This window comes from Cariama cristata, unplaced genomic scaffold (genome assembly GCF_000690535.1).
Source record: "Cariama cristata isolate BGI_N322 unplaced genomic scaffold, ASM69053v1 scaffold45521, whole genome shotgun sequence".
Taxonomy (NCBI): domain Eukaryota; kingdom Metazoa; phylum Chordata; class Aves; order Cariamiformes; family Cariamidae; genus Cariama; species Cariama cristata.
This window is the reverse complement of record NW_009600711.1, coordinates 1-15,700: the sequence shown is the minus strand read 5'-3', so window position 1 is coordinate 15,700 and position 15,700 is coordinate 1. Positions and strand designations below refer to the sequence as shown.

At 38.8% G+C, this 15,700-nt stretch overlaps 1 protein-coding gene across 1 annotated transcript in view; it reads left to right on the top strand.

Moving 5' to 3' along the window:
* The window catches only part of NINJ1 (ninjurin 1), a 16,589-nt gene extending 2,567 nt beyond the window's left edge, over window positions 1–14,022 (top strand). The window contains exons 2-4 of the mRNA XM_009710106.1: window positions 6,332–6,566; window positions 10,758–10,919; window positions 13,964–14,022. Of these exons, the coding sequence (XP_009708408.1) occupies window positions 6,332–6,566; window positions 10,758–10,912 (390 nt within the window). The 3' untranslated portion in view covers window positions 10,913–10,919; window positions 13,964–14,022. The remainder of the gene's footprint in view (window positions 1–6,331; window positions 6,567–10,757; window positions 10,920–13,963) is intronic.
* The last annotated feature ends 1,678 nt before the right edge of the window (window positions 14,023–15,700 follow it).

Sequence of the window (15,700 nt, the reverse complement as noted above, 5' to 3'; positions counted from 1 at the left end):
GGACGCACGCGTGGTTTCCCCCCCCCCCCCCCCCTTTTTTTTTTTTTTAATAGCCTGCAACCTTACTGTCTAAAGATGCAGTTGCAGAAGTCTCACAAGGTAGTTAGTGCTACACTAGGTCAGGACTTGGATGGACAGATCCCCCCACCTCTGCAAGGAAATTCCCACAGGAAATGTCACTGATTATTCAGTCCAGATGTAGGGTTTTTTTCTCTCTGAGTCAGTGCTAAGCTGAACAAGTATTCTAATGTTTTAGTGGGGCAAAAGCAATAATATCTTCTGAGGAGGTGTACAAGGTTCTAATAGTTCATTACATAACTTATATAGCTTAAAATATTTTTGTTGGAAGAATGTTTCTTTTCTTTGTAGAATATTTTCCCTATATTTTTAGATCAGCAAGATCTCTGAGACAGAGGGGAAGTCCGATTTCAGAGTGGCCCCCTATGGCCCATTACATTAATGGATTATTAAATAATTGTATAAAGTTACTAGTTCAATTCTGTAACTGTAGGGTTGACCTTAGAAAAAAATAAAAGTAAAGTTCTGCAATTGTGTTCTGTTTTAGTCCTGTATTATTCCTTCAATGTCTGGTCCTTCTCTTTTTTGATATAGCTGGAATGTTTCCTGAACATGAAATTACCACTAAAAGATCTGGAAAAGTTTGCCATGCAGTATTTTTCTTAAAGGTGAATACTTCAAAAACTTAGAAAATTACTTTTTAAACAAAAGAATATTTTAGCATGTTTTTAATAGTTTTGAGTAGAAAGACTATTGCGAAACACAGTAAAGAACAGTCCGCTGTAGACCAGTATGACTCAGCCTTATGTTTACACAACCTCATTATTACTTAGCAAGTTTCCATTATTTTAAAATTAGGACTGTCCCTAAACACAAGAATTTAATGAAGCTTGCTCCGTGACATTACAAACCCAGGGGTCATATTGATCAACAAGCTTGTCTGATAGCATTTTGAATCAAGGCTGTTTGGCTGTTAAAAGTGTCTGAAAGCTGCCATAAAATTGCAGTAATCACTAATCTAAAATAGAAAGAAAACTGTGCAGAGTTAGAGGAAACCAAAGAATTTGAAGACTGTATTTCAGAGTAAATGTAATGGAAGGCGAAGAACCTTCTGACAGCTTAAGGAAGGTGTTATGAATCAGAAGCACAGTTCTTAGAAACCTCATTTGGAATATAGACATAATAATCAGCATTATTTTCCCAATTATCCCACACAAAGCTGTGGGTCTACTGTATTTAATAAAGGCCTTTTGCTGCATAATGATTTAAAGTTAGAATACTGTGAAAGTATTTAGTGCTAATACTGTACCAATACTAAAATAAGTGTTTGTATGTTTTCAGAACCCAGATATGAGACTCTGGGCCTGACATGCAAAACGTGTTGAGCTCTAGGTCCTGCAGTCCCAACTGATATTAAGTAGGTGCAATTACAAATTGCAAATCAAAATTAAAGTGACCCAGGCTTATACTTTGCAGTTTCTGATTCTAAGTATTCATTTTGGAAATTGGAAGTTCACCTTGCTAACTGCAAAATGCTGGCTTTCTAGTGGGATTTAAGAAGAAAACAGTAACCAGTTATGTGCTGCTGCAAGTATCTGTTAACTTCATTACAAGAACAGTAAATTCAGTGTTCAAAACAGATCTGACTCTTAACTTGGGAATTTCAAGGTCCTGTTGGTTCAGGCAATATTTGCCTTTTACAGTTTTTGTGGGGCTTTTGTTTTGGCTTTTTTTTTTTTAGATTTTCTTAAAACAATTTCTTTAAGGGAACATATATGTGTGGTGGAAGACATTTAAGAAGCTGAGTAAAGTACCTAGGAACACATCAAAACAGAAGGAATGAATCCTAAAAACTTGCACTCAAAATCCAAATGATTTCTTTCCTCCTGCATTCGTAGGGCAGAGTGACAGAAACAAGTGTAACTAAGTTCTAAATACAAATGCAAAATAGGCGTCATTTTCACTAGTGTTTTTTTTTTTTCTGTGTATTACAGTTGACTGGCATGTCAAAAACCCCACCTGTCTTCTCTGGACAGGCTAACTGGTACATTTTGGGAAACTCAGGTCAAGAAAAAAAAAAATAACTTTTGGGCTTTCCTTTTTTTTTTGGTCAGACTTCCAGCACGTTAATTTGACTACTTCAGCAGTCACTAGTGTTTGATAAATACTTTGTTGAAGGAACAGCTGCATAAATTTTGTCACAAGTAGCATTTTAATGCTGTAATAGAAGCAGAAATCCTTACTATAGCAAGTTACTGTATTTAGCAAAGATACTTTATTATTTGTTTTCAAATGTTTCCATTTTCAGTGCTGTTTTGTTTCCTTGCTGTTGAGTCACCAGGTGGGTCTTAGACATGATTCATGAAACTTAGCATCTAAGGACATTTGCCTCAGTGCCATTTTATTTATTTTTTAATAAATGTAATGAATGAATCCTTTCTGTATTTCAAACTGACTCAGTTCTTCCGGGTGTACTGTTGAAATGATGAATGAAGCAAAGCAGCGGTAAAGTTTGTACCAACACAGTAAGACTCTGTATCCTATACCACTCAATCCTGGTGTGAAGGTTTGGCCTTAGAGAAGCAAAAAAGTGCCAGCTTCTGATGTAGTGTCTTAGCTTTATCTTTGCAAACTGCAGTGGTGTGGACAGGCAAAGAGACCCTGCAGCTGTGCGGAGACGTGGAGCAATACTGTCTGTGGGGACAGCATCGCGTGACTCTGAAAGTAAGCTCTTCCACAGGGGATTCTTCCAGTCACAGAAGGAGCAAGAGGAGGAGCCTCTTCACTCCCCTCCTTTTTATAACTGCATAGACATAGGCACAGTGGGTTGTTCTGCTCAGAGGCTGATACTTTGCAGGCAATGGGAGACCTGAGGGCAGGCTGTTACTGATAGGGAAAGGAAGACACAGCAGTTCCAGCTATCTGGCTACCAGACAGCACCTGACTCTTATGCACACACGTGTGAACACACATGCTGTCTTTCCTCAGACTCATTTGGTGACACCAACTGAAGGGATCAGCTTGTCTGTAGCAGGTAATTTGAATATTGAAAGTGTGTAATGAGGCTTTCTGATTACATTGAGACTGAAGCAGGTCATGTGGAATACATACTGTTCTTTTGCCAAGTGACACCTGCAGGAAAAGCCTTACTTTACATGCATCTTAGAAAATCTCCGGAAGTTTCACTTTCCCTCTCTGCAGCCATGCAAGTAATAACAGCACAGTGAGTCGCTTGGTGCCGCAGGCTGCACGTGTTGCTACATGCTTGGAATATCCCTGAAACCATAAAGCCACGTAACAAAGTTCCAATATAATTCCTGTTGGACATGACTCTCATTATCCTGAGGTTAAGGCAACAGCTCTTCTTTCATTGCCTGTCTCTATATTGCAGTGCAACACGTAGTCTGATTGCCACCATAGTACTGACTGCATTTGTTTCAATACTTTTGGCAGTTGCCTTCAACTTGCTTCCAGAAAGCAAGGCTAATTTGCCTTTTTTTTGTTGTTTTGTGGTTTTCCAGCACGAGTCAGGAAGTTCCATTTCTAAATCAGGAGATGGGAAATGAGTGCTTCTGGGGCTTTCATGATTACAGGTCCCTTTTCCCAGCAGAAGGCAAGATCACAGGCTGAGAAAAAGCTTTGTACAGTAGAACTGACGTTTCAGTTTTCCATATGCCTAGTTCCAATTCTGAATGGGTCTGCTTTCAGGAGTAGTAGCTGAAAGCCTCTTAACAGAAAAAAATGTCATATTTTAGAATCTAAACATAGTAAATAGCTGAGTTGTCATTCCAGGAATAAGAAATATTGCCTAAGTTTGCCTTAGCAGCACCCTACTTTGAAAAATCTTCTCCATTTATTGGAGTTCAGAAGTGACTCAAAACCTTTGCTTCCACCGCAGTTCAAATGCCATAGCCTGCTATTTCCACCTGCACTTCACCATACAGAAAATTAGCAAACAGCGAGGTCCTAAAAGTGCAGCAGTAGATTTCCCCAGGAAAAAGAAAATATCATATCCTGTTGTTTATGTAGAAACCATCTTACATCATGTAGTCACAGATGTAACTGAAAGGAAGATGTAGCCCAGACTATTTACTGTTTTGTATAGTTAAAAAAAAAAAAAGCCATGTCAAACATGATCACACTCCTACATGAGTGAAAACAAAGAAACTGGTGTTGTGTTTTCACTGCAGTCCGCTTCCATCAGGATTAAGAACTGAGTCACAGCTACCCATGTAGTTTTTGCCTGTGTTACATGCTGCAGCCTCATAGACCCAATAGATATTTCAAAGTCAGTATTTTTGGCAGGAAGGAGTTAATTAGCTACTAGATGTAGGAAAAAACTTCCTCTATTATGAACTCGTGACAAAATAGATAATATTATTTCTCTGCTGAGAAGAGTTTCTTTTAAGTTCATGCCCAGAAATTAAATTCTGCTATTACACATGTAGTTCCCCATCCCCTCTTACACTGCTGTCGTTAGGTAGCCACAAGCTCGATTTGTGTGTTTGGCTTGTTACTGTACAATAAACTGAAAAATGTTAGTCTGGATTTTTCTGCTGAGTCCTGCCAGCATATATTCTGCGCCGCTTTCCATAAGGAAACGAACATCCACACCTGATTTAGTGCTTCTGGTGAATGGTATACTGGAATTACATTATTTTTTCTGAAACATCCAAATGCTATAGTGGTTTAATGGGGCACAGGGGTGGGAACAGGAGGCTCTCCTTGTGGAGAGAAGAGGTGACAAATGTGGGACAGATTCCCCAGCCAAATTGCATTTTTAGATTGTGGGATATAGACAAAACCAAATGAGTATCGAGTTCTTCCTAGTCAGTATCTGTCTCAGAGCCATTTTCTTCCCAGGAGCTTGATCTCAGTAAAGAAGCTGTCTTGCGTGAAGCTACGATTACATGGTTTCCTTCTCTTTGCAGAAAAAATGTCTGTTGCTGACCCATGACGTTTTTCACTCAGTAAAATATTTAGGCTGTGGTTGGTTACAACATGTCCAGTGAAAATAGGTCAAGTTTGGTATTTGAATGCCCTGGCAAACACAGTGTGTTTGCTGTATGCATCGATACCTGTCCTATTTAAAAGGACACTTAGGTCTGGACACTGGCAAACCTGGCTTTGGAGTTGGAAATTTGATAGTTATTAGTGCTGGTGAAGAGAGTAATTAGAGGGCGTTTTCTCCATTTGAACTAACCTTCAAAGCGAGACTTTCCTCACAGTATTTTCTGGCAAGCAGGAACACATATGTGCAGTAAAAAGGTCTCTAAGAAGCAAGTTTAAAGAAGTCAGCTAGAATAAGTTTACTCTTAATATATTTGTGTAGTATTTTTGAAAATAAAGTCTAAAAGTAAGAGCAGTGAGAATGAAGTTCATAACCTGTTCAGACACTGCAGAAAAGAGGGTTACTTCATCATGGAGTTAGGCATCTAAGTCTAACCTAGTTACCCTAGGCTGCATCTAATCCGTAGAGAAATAGGCACCTCTGGGAGACAAACTGTCAAATTTCAAGTTAGGTCACATGAATCATCATCAGGAAACACTCATTTTATTAATCCTGCTGGGTTAACTATCTCTGGTTTTGCCCTGCAGTTGGTTTTTATTATCCTATTTGTTTGCAGAGGAATTTAAAAAAAAACCACCACCACCTGCTGATGCGAAAATGGAAAAAAAACCTTCCCTTGTAATTGAGCAGTGCTTGGCAGCACAGATCATATGATGTTTAAGCAGAAAAACAGTTCACTATGGATGGATGGACCTGGACAGTGGCATGATGGAGTAAGAAGCAGCAGGGAAAGATTCGAAGCTCATACAGTGGCCAATTTCCATATAAATCCTCAAAATAAGACTCATGAGTTCCAATTAAGGAACTATGTAGATGCGTTATGACAGAGGGTGAATTTAATAAATATTTGTATTTTTCAGTATGCCTTTAGGAGTAAATTAGTTACAACAATCTGTTGCTTGCTTGATTGTTTTACAGTGGTTTTTCCCTTCCCAACTTTTCTCAGAGCAAACTTTTCAGCCTTTTCAGTCTTTCCTTTTCCCAGAGTAGAAACATACTGACTGTTTAGACTGATGCTACGAGCTGGAAAAAGTGTAGCTGCCAAAGTGCAGTACAGAAACTATTCACTGCTCTCGTCAGATGGAGGACAGTGGTAACAGTGAAAAAGATGCACTGATAGTCTCACTACTGCTATTACTCTGTCAGTATGATTACAGAAACCAGTTGACGGGCCAAGTGATCTCTCACTCACTGCAGCAATTAAAAGATGTGAATAATCTTTTTCCTCTCTCCCAATTACAGCGCAGAATGTCACAGTGGTTTCAAAGAAATGGACCTATGAATATCAACCACTATGCAAATAAGAAGAGCGCTGCAGAGAGCATGTTGGACATTGCCCTGCTGATGGCCAATGCATCCCAGCTGAAAGCCGTGATGGAGCAGGGACCTTCTTTTTCCTTCTACATCCCACTTATTGTTCTTATCAGCCTGTCGCTCACACTGCAAGTTATGGTGGGAGTGCTCCTGATATTCCTTGGTATGTAGCAATAGCAAGAATGATTGACATGTATTTTGCTTATAGGATGCAACCTATAAGATGGTATATAGACTCACCATTTATTTTTTAAAGACTGTTATATTTGAAAGTCTTTCTCTCAGAATTGATTAAAGTTTTCTTTTAAGATCATAAAAATACTGAATCGAAAGAGGTTAGGGCAGCTTTATGTGGAATCATCAATTTTGTTAACTTCCTCATACTCATTTGCCCAGAGTATGAATGTTTTTCTTTTCAGAAGGTTTGAGGAGGAAGGAAAATTATGAAATACTGTAAAAGAAACATTAATAGGCCACATATAGAATCATGCAGCCTGCCCAGTTTCATAATACTGTTTCTGGCAAGATCTGTTACTTAATCTTATGACTAAAATGTATTTGTTCCATATCAGTCAATAATATCATAAGTAATATTATAAGAATATATTGTGAACATGGAACTCCGAAAGAGAAGTGAAAGTTGAAATGTCCATCTTCATGTTGGTGTGGCATATTATCTTCAGTTTGTTTGTGTTTCTGCAATCAAATCAAAGGTTTACTAGCAAAGGCTTGACAATAATGAAAAAAACCCCTTCATTTTAAATTTACGAAATTATTCAAAGCATCCTAAATCTCTAGGTAGGGAATGGTAGAAATGTACTTGTTAATTTTCAAACCTGTTTTAAACTGGAATTAAAGTTAAAAAGAAAAATAGGCTACTCAGAGCCAGATTTCACCATAAGTACAGACCTCCTCTATTAGCCACAAAATATGACTTCAGTCAAAAAATTTCAAATTACATATAACACGAAAACACAGTCTGAGTAGCATCCTGGGACTGCAAATAGATTGTCTTGAATTCTGCTTATCGCTAGGGAAACCTTTTCTACTTTCTACCAAAGAAATGTGATGCAATATCTTTAACATATGCTAGAAATAATTTCAAGAGAATGAGTTCAAACAGGAGTTGTGTGAGTGCATGCTTTGGAGACATTTAATGAGACAGCTGTAGAATTAGTTCCCTGCTCCCTGCCTTCCCCCCTCTCCTCTTTCTGTCTTATTTCTTGAATTACAAATCTTCACATTCCTATAAGTTCAATGCAATGTCTTTGCTCTTCTCAAAAATAGAGGTTCCCTCTATTCAGTATTAATAGGTACAATGTTGTGAGGCATAAGATACCTTTGGCATCTCTGTTAGTCTTTCAGTGTTGCTTTTTTTAGCACAACTGAAAAAACAACTTTCTGTTCAAAGAGGAAGTTCCTAGGAAACCAGAATACATAAGGGTTGTAATATTGATATGCAGCTGACATAGCTTTTTTCTTTCTTACAAAAGAGACAGAGTATGGCTGTGTCTGCATTTAGTAGAGTTGGTACAAGAGCAAAATCCAGGTCCTGGCTCAGAGGAGATTCCAGAAAGGGGCTGGAAAAAGCAACCTGATGATGCTGGGGGATGTGGGAAGAGAGTCATGGAAGAATCAGCAAAACACATATGTTTTTTGGTTGAAGGCATCTCCCTGGTCATTGTTTCAGTTAAGCAGGCTTTGAGGCTGTAAACAACTTCCCTGTTTTTTATTGGGCCATAATTTCTCGGTATATGCCAAAACATTGCCTTTTAATGCTTGTTTCTGCCAGACATCGCCAAAGTGGCTTCCATCTCTGTAATTTTTATCTTTGTTAGGTTGAATGTAGAGTACCCAGCAGCCCCAGCTCCGAAGTTGGGCTGAGGTAGAGTTCACAAACCACTTTTAGGAAACAGTGAGATTCATCAGAAGTTCAGCCTGCGCTCTGTAGTCAGCAGTGGCTGCAGGTTTGGCATACCAAGGGTGACAAAGCCCTTGGCTTACAATGGTATGCTGTTAGAATGATGCTGTTGTGCTGAGCTCAAAAATACTGAAAAAGGGAAATGGGATGTGAAGGTACAAAGATACAGGCATCATAGCAAGAACTTGCTTTTCACAATGTGTATTTGGTAGTTTTGGCCTACAGGAGCAGTTTGCCACAGAATTCTGCCTTTTACAAGTTCTCATAACTCCAGACAAAAGTCTGTGCAACCATCCAGTTTCTTTCCTTGAGACAGAGTTTTATCCCAGGAGCTACCAGTTCTCACAGTTCTCTGCTAGGGATTAAAAGCTTTTCCTCCTTCAAAAGAGGCTTTCACAAAAACATTTTCAAAAATGTTCAGCAGACTTGTCCTTGAAAGTGATTTGGTAACCTTAACTTTTTGGAAGAAAAGCAAAGAATGTCTTGAAATAGTTTAAGTGGCATGAAATCATAGTAATCTAATCCCACTATAATAAAATACTTAAAGAATAAATGTTCTTAAGAACATTTTAACAAACACCCTCATCTTAAGTACTATAATCACAAAGATAGGATTACTGCAATTCTACTTGAAAATTTAGAGCACCACCTAAACTGACAAGCAATACTTGTCTTCTCTGGCCCTTACTTAGACAAAGGGACAGCTCTGAAAGTGTCAGTTCTCCTTTGAGCACGATTTCTTGTAACTCACAAAACACATTAGGCCATTATTGCCTTTTCTTTTTTAAACCAACGGTCTGAAATGCTTTTCTTCCATACTTCAGGATTAATTACTCCATTTCATTTATTCCACTTCATTCACATGACAGTACTAGAGTCCTTCCAGGTACTGTTGGAATGCAAGCATCCATGTAGCTCCAGATGCTTTACAGACATGTGTAAACTCATTTTCAGGGTTAAGTACTGCTGAGCTTAAATTATTTCATGCCTACAGAGGTGTGCAGTAGCTTAAGCTTCTCAGACAGTTCCCCCACACTGTTTTTCAGTGCTTTGACTAGCCTGTGGTGTTTGACTATACTTCTTCAGCAAACAGGACTTGAAGAGGCACCCAGAATTCCTTGAAACCAAAACAGCATTGGACTTCCTAATTAGGGACACCAAGTGAACCTGGCTTTTAATACTTTGGCATCATGGATGTGTTTGCCACCACTTCTACTGAACTGCTTCAACAAGCAAGCGAGTCTTGGTTCTGTGGTTAAGTTCTGCAGTGTTGACGGGGTCATTATGTTAAAAGCAAATAACAAAGTTTATCTCATGCAGTAGAGTCATAAGCTACACACCTATGTATGTGCCAATCAGAAAGAGCTCAAAATTTTATTTATGTTGCTATAAAAACTTGTCAGGTACAAACTTTCTGTCATGTGTTCTGTACATGCAGACACAAGCTCCAGGGATCTATGCATTTAGGAACTAGGAGTCTTAATAGACAAAAATCATTCTCAAAACAAGCTCCAGATTTCATCAGCACTCATTCCACCAGCATCAAAGAAATCTAGCAGAGGGTCTGAGTTGCAGAGCCTTTATTGCAGGAGAACAGAGACAGAGGAAAACCTTGGGTTTCCGCACGATGCCAGGCAAGCGCCCCTAGACTTCTGACTGTCCTCTACAAGCACATGCTTTACTCTAATGTCAAGTCTATTAGCAGTCCAATGTAACTCATTTATGTTTTCACAAGGCCTGTGTGTTCCTCCCTCACTCCCATTAGCAGTACAACCAAAGAACAACTGCAAGAAACAAAAAGAAAATGTTTACACAGCTGATGCTCTCTGTAAAAAGCTACACCACTACAAAGCAGCTACACTGCTTTGAAATCTTCCTCTGTTTAACAGATTGAAAGCCCTTGCTTTCTAAAAACAGAATCAGTGCAAAAGCAGGGAGTACAGCTGGGGAAGGGCACCAATACAAAAAAAAAACCAGCACTGGTAAAGAGATTGGGCTGTCTCTGAAGAAATTGAGCTGTCTGTAACATTTTAACTGTAGGAAATTTAATTTCATTCCATCCTGTCAGGGCTTCAACCTTCATGTATTCAAGACTGAAATAATTTTTAAACGCTTAAAGTCTGCAACAAAACTAGGTCTCAAAAGATCAAGAACTCAGAAGATTTCTAGTAATGTTTGTGTATCCATTACTGCCCATCTGCATCCACAGAGATTAGGTACTAATTACTGGAAGCTAATAGGCTCCTTGTGGTTAAAGATCTTCTCCTTAGCACTGTTACTGACACTGCAGATTCTTACTTCGCTTTTAAGTATGACTGATGCAAATTGCTCAGTGGAAGAGAAATTCTTGAACTACATGCGTAGCGAAGAGTTTTATTCTGGATTTTGAAATATGCATGTAATTAAAACTTTTTTTCCCCTTTCTCTTTGAAGTAAAATATGACCTTAACAACCCTGCAAAACATGGAAGGCTGGATTTCCTCAACAACCTTGCAACTGGACTAGTATTCATTATAGTAGTTGTGAATATTTTTATCACTGCCTTTGGAGTGCAGAAGCCAGTTGCTGAGTCAGTATCAAGACAGTAAGTACAAGGTGAGTGTGGTCTCTCGGCACCTTAAGGTAGTAGGGCATAGCATACAAGAATGCAGTGCACACTAGGGCATAGCTTTAAAAATAGCCATGAGCTTATCTATACAGTTCTAGCCTTTGCAGATAAATGAGTTCACTTCAGACTACTGCAAAAGCAGAAGCTACTAGGAACTGCTAAGTTATTATGGTGTATGTGTAAATGTAGAGTTCAAAAGTTGATGGCAGCATCTTAACTTTGTCAGGGGCCCCTTGCATGTGTCACGCATAGGAAGCATAAAGATTGTCCTTCTGGCTTAGCCACTCCTTTTCCTCATTGCTGACTAAGCCAAGAAGGGAAATAATATTGGTTTGCTTCCTCCAAACACCTCTTCTTTTTTCAGGAGAGGTTTGCAATATACTGCATCCAGTCTGTTAAGAACACTGAAGACATAATCTTTATCCAAGCAACTAGGGCTATTAAGTCCAACCTATAATACTAGACATCATTGGAGCCCTTCAGTTCTTATGCAGATAGTGTGGCTTTTCTGTCCTGCCAATCTGCAGGGCTTTTGCTTTGTGGGAGACTCAGCCTGCAAAGATGTGCACTATCAATTTACTGGGTACATGCCGTCATTTAGAACAATATTGTTTGCTCTACCTGCATTTTAAAATTTGTTATTTACTTATACAGAAGGATAATTATAGGAATTGTGGGAATCAAAATGGGTATCTTTGTAGCATCATAGCTATGATGAATAATTTGGGAGGAGATAAACCTAAATTGTAGGCTTGTAGCCCAAGAAGCACTATAGTCCAACATCTGCCTTTAAAATAGCACTGCTAAGCCTGTGTGTGCCAACATTACTCTGCCTCTTTATCTTCCAAATCTCAAATCACGTTCAGAAGACCTGCTGTAGAAGGAATTACTTGACTTTCCTGGCAAGCCAAGGTACACGGTCTACTACGCAGACAGGCCATACATGTAACATTATCAGTTTGAGTTAACTTCTAGATGAAACCCTTTCTCCATGAAAAAGAAGATACAAGGCCTTTAAACCCCTAATCTGAAGATGAATGGCACAGCATCCGTAACAAGAATGGAAACCCGAGCAAGGTTTATCAGGACTGTAGACAGCATGGGGGGAAATCAGGGCAAGCAATTACTAGGAAGATGAAGAATGGAATTCATTTATTTCAGGGTGTGGGCAGAATTGTCTGCTTTAACCAAAACCTGTGAAATTCTGGTAGTGAAACAAGATAGTTTTAATGTATTTTCTGGCCATATTCTGTACAAATTAATAAATATTTAATTTTAGCAGCAAAGAACACATAGATTATCTGAGATATTATCAGAATTATAGGTAGAATATCCATCTCAGCAGTACATATTATAACAGTACTGAAACACTAACCACAGAATTGCACTGGCAAAGCCAAGAGGACTGAATGAAGAATTACTGGGATTTTAGCTCTCTTCACAGGCAAAAACATGCACAATAGCCAAGAACAGAGGCAGAGACAAGAATCTGAAATAGGCATCAAGAAATTCAAATGGACAAGGTGGCATACCACAAACCTAGATATGCCTCTTTGTCATACAGTGAAAGAAAAACTTAAGGGTTTTTCTCATAGAGAGGAGAAGCAGGTTTTGCATATCGCACTGGTGCATGCCAAGTAGAGAGGAAAATGAGCTGACAATCTGATCCCAAGCCAGTTAGTGCCATAATAGAATGGTATAATGAAACACCTTGCCCTGCTAGGATGCTGGGTGGGTGAGCTCACCCACATTTCACCTGCTATTTCTTTACTAGTGCCACGTTCTCTAATGAGGTGCCTTACTGATTCTCCCCAGTACCAGTGCCAGCTCTGCTCCCTTTTTCTCTCACTGGCTTTTAGGAGATGCTGCTTCTGCAGTGTTTCCCAAACATGACTACTGTATTTCTCTACAGCAGAACTCAATACTGAAGCACTTTGAAGAACCCTGCAGCTGTTACAGAGTTTGCAGGACATCTGTTTTGTGTGTTACAATCCAATTCAGCTCTGGACAGCACTAATGTGCCAGGCCGACTTCTGAACATTGCTGTGCATTAGCTCTTTAAACATGTAAATTGCATCCCCCTGCAAATTTCTTGCACCTGTCCGTGGACTTTGTCTGCTTTCCCCTTCCTTCACGCACACATGGCTAAGTCTTATGGAAACGCCAATGGTTTTGTGCAATGTCTTACTGCTTTGCTGGCACCATCTGGCAAGAAGGGGCTCTTCACAGCATTTGTGTTGGAGTTTCTCCTCTACTATTCCTTCTTCTCTCCATAAACTGTCAACCCAAAGGGTTTAGTGGCTTAATTATGACTAGGGTTGTGGGGTCCCTAGTTGGAAACTAGTCCACATGTAATTTCTCTGAGATCATCATGAGAGCATGAAACGTGGTTCTGCTGCCTAGTGGATGGTAATAGCTCATACAGCTATATATCATATATCGCATATAGCTATGCACAGCCGGAGTATTTGTTCACATATATAAACATGATGATTGGTTTCTACTGCTGAAATTGGTTTAATAAACTTGCAGTGCCTCAATAAAGGAGAAACAGTAGCTGGTTTATGTAACCTCAGGTAGAGGCAAGCCCAAAGGATGTTTAAAGGAAGTTTACATCTGTACAAAACCAGCAGCTGTGTGATTCTGCCTTCATGTTTCTCACACATGCAATTTCCTCATAAAATGGCCAAATGTGGTGTCTGGGACCTCTGTCTTTTTGCTCTGAACTTGTTAAATGTGGAAGTTCTTCATTGCTTTGGAACATTACATCTGCTGTTTGCCATTTGTACATATTGCCCTTGCTAGAAACACCTGGTCATCTGAACGTAACTTGAAAAAGAAGTCTTTTTCAGTCTGCTGCCACAATCTCCTCAAAGCCCTGAGAGAAGTGAGTGGCCACCATTTTCTGGCTTCACCTTTACTATTACGCATACTTTTCCAAAGAAAACTTAATTCCCCCTTTAAAGCAAATTTGTCATTTACAGTAATTCCTATATCACTAATATCTCAGTATCTTTCTTTTGTATTTCAGAGACCTGAGGCATTCATTCTAGAGGCCATTTGCACTTGAGCCAGTTACGCTTGGACACAGTGGGGGAAAAAAAATAATGTGAAAAAGCTTGACACACCGAGTGGCTTTCTCAAGTTTCCAACAACCAACACATTTCTGTACCTCAAATTTTCCCATGTGTTAATATTTAAACTGTTTGGCATCTAAGGAAAAGTTGATTTTGACCCAAGGACATTGTTTTTCTGGAATATTGGCATTTCAATTTCTGTAGAAACTAATTGTTTTTCAGAGAAGTGGCATAAGCTCATCAAACACAGTAATATCAACTGGTGGCACTTCGCAGGACTTCCCATTTTCCATGCCTTTTGTTTTTGTGGCAATTTGTCATTTCCATCGTGGTAAGAAACAGCAGGCCTTCGGTTCTGGCGTGATCACATTGTCCTTTATTTCACTCACTTGGCTCCAAACCTATGTACTCCATAGCACAGCAGTGGTCTTCCTTTGCAGCGTGCAAAGATAGCTACGCCTTGTTTTCTGGTTTTTTTTCTACTCTAGTTAAAGCAAAGATGAGACACACAGAAACAGTAGGCTATCTTTTGTCCAGTTTTGCTCACAGCTACTCATTTGTCCTGTTTCTTCAGCTCTGGACCACATTTTTAAAATTTCCTTTCCTTCGTGCACAGACACACAAATAACCTAATTGCTAATAGTTTCTTACCATTAACTGCTATACTCTGTATTCTGTGCATTATATATGTTTCTGGAAACCCTGTTAGAAGCACTACCTTTTCTAGGCTCAACTGGAAAGCTAGAGGATACATGGTGAACTTTACCTGCTAAACTGGTACTGAGCACCTGTCAGCAATTCAAGTAGCAAACTGAAAGAAGTTTATCCCTCTAGAACTTAATTTTCCCTTCTCTCTTCCCAAGATTGATTGCTGCAGTTGTGTTCTGAGTTTATGGCTAAAAGCATAACTATTATTTTTATTTTTAAATATATAGAGAGATAAATGTCTTCTAGGTTCTTACCTGCTGGCTCAGGTACTCACACTTTTTCTAAATATACTATAAAAATTTCTACAACAAAAACATTTCAGTCATTTTATTTCCAAAGTATCACATCTTCAATCAGAAAAATCCTAGTTTTCTGGATGGTGCTTATTTGTAGATGCAGATTTGTACTAATGCATTTCCTTACTGGTAATTTTTAAATGCTCCCTTGCCCATACTAATAGAAGTTTGACTTCCATGTGTCTCATCTCATTTACAATTTTTATTGATCACATTTCTCTTTAGTTATGTCTCAAGACCCATTGATGTACCATCTCTTCATTTACATGTTCTGTAAGAGCCACTAACAGAAAACCCATCAGAAACTTGTGTGATTAGTAATGGAATACACATTCTTTTATTTTTTAATTCGTCTTTTGTTGCTTCATTTCCAACTTAACATGTATTTAACCAGTATCCATCAAGCAATAGTTTTAATTTTGCGTGTTGTACTAAGTTAAACATAGCTCAGAACAAGTTCTGAATGAGGTACTCAGGACAATTTGCCTTATTTATTTTTTACAAATCAACAAACTGTTGAAGGACTATTCATACATACTTGTGCTACCACAGTTTTGATGCTGTGGTGTAGTGAATTGCCTGGCCAAATAGCAGTGCAGAAAAACTTAAAAACCTTTCTTTTGAAGAAAATAGGTGACTGTAGGCAGAGCCCTTCCAAGCATGAAATTTAGAGAATCATAGAATCAT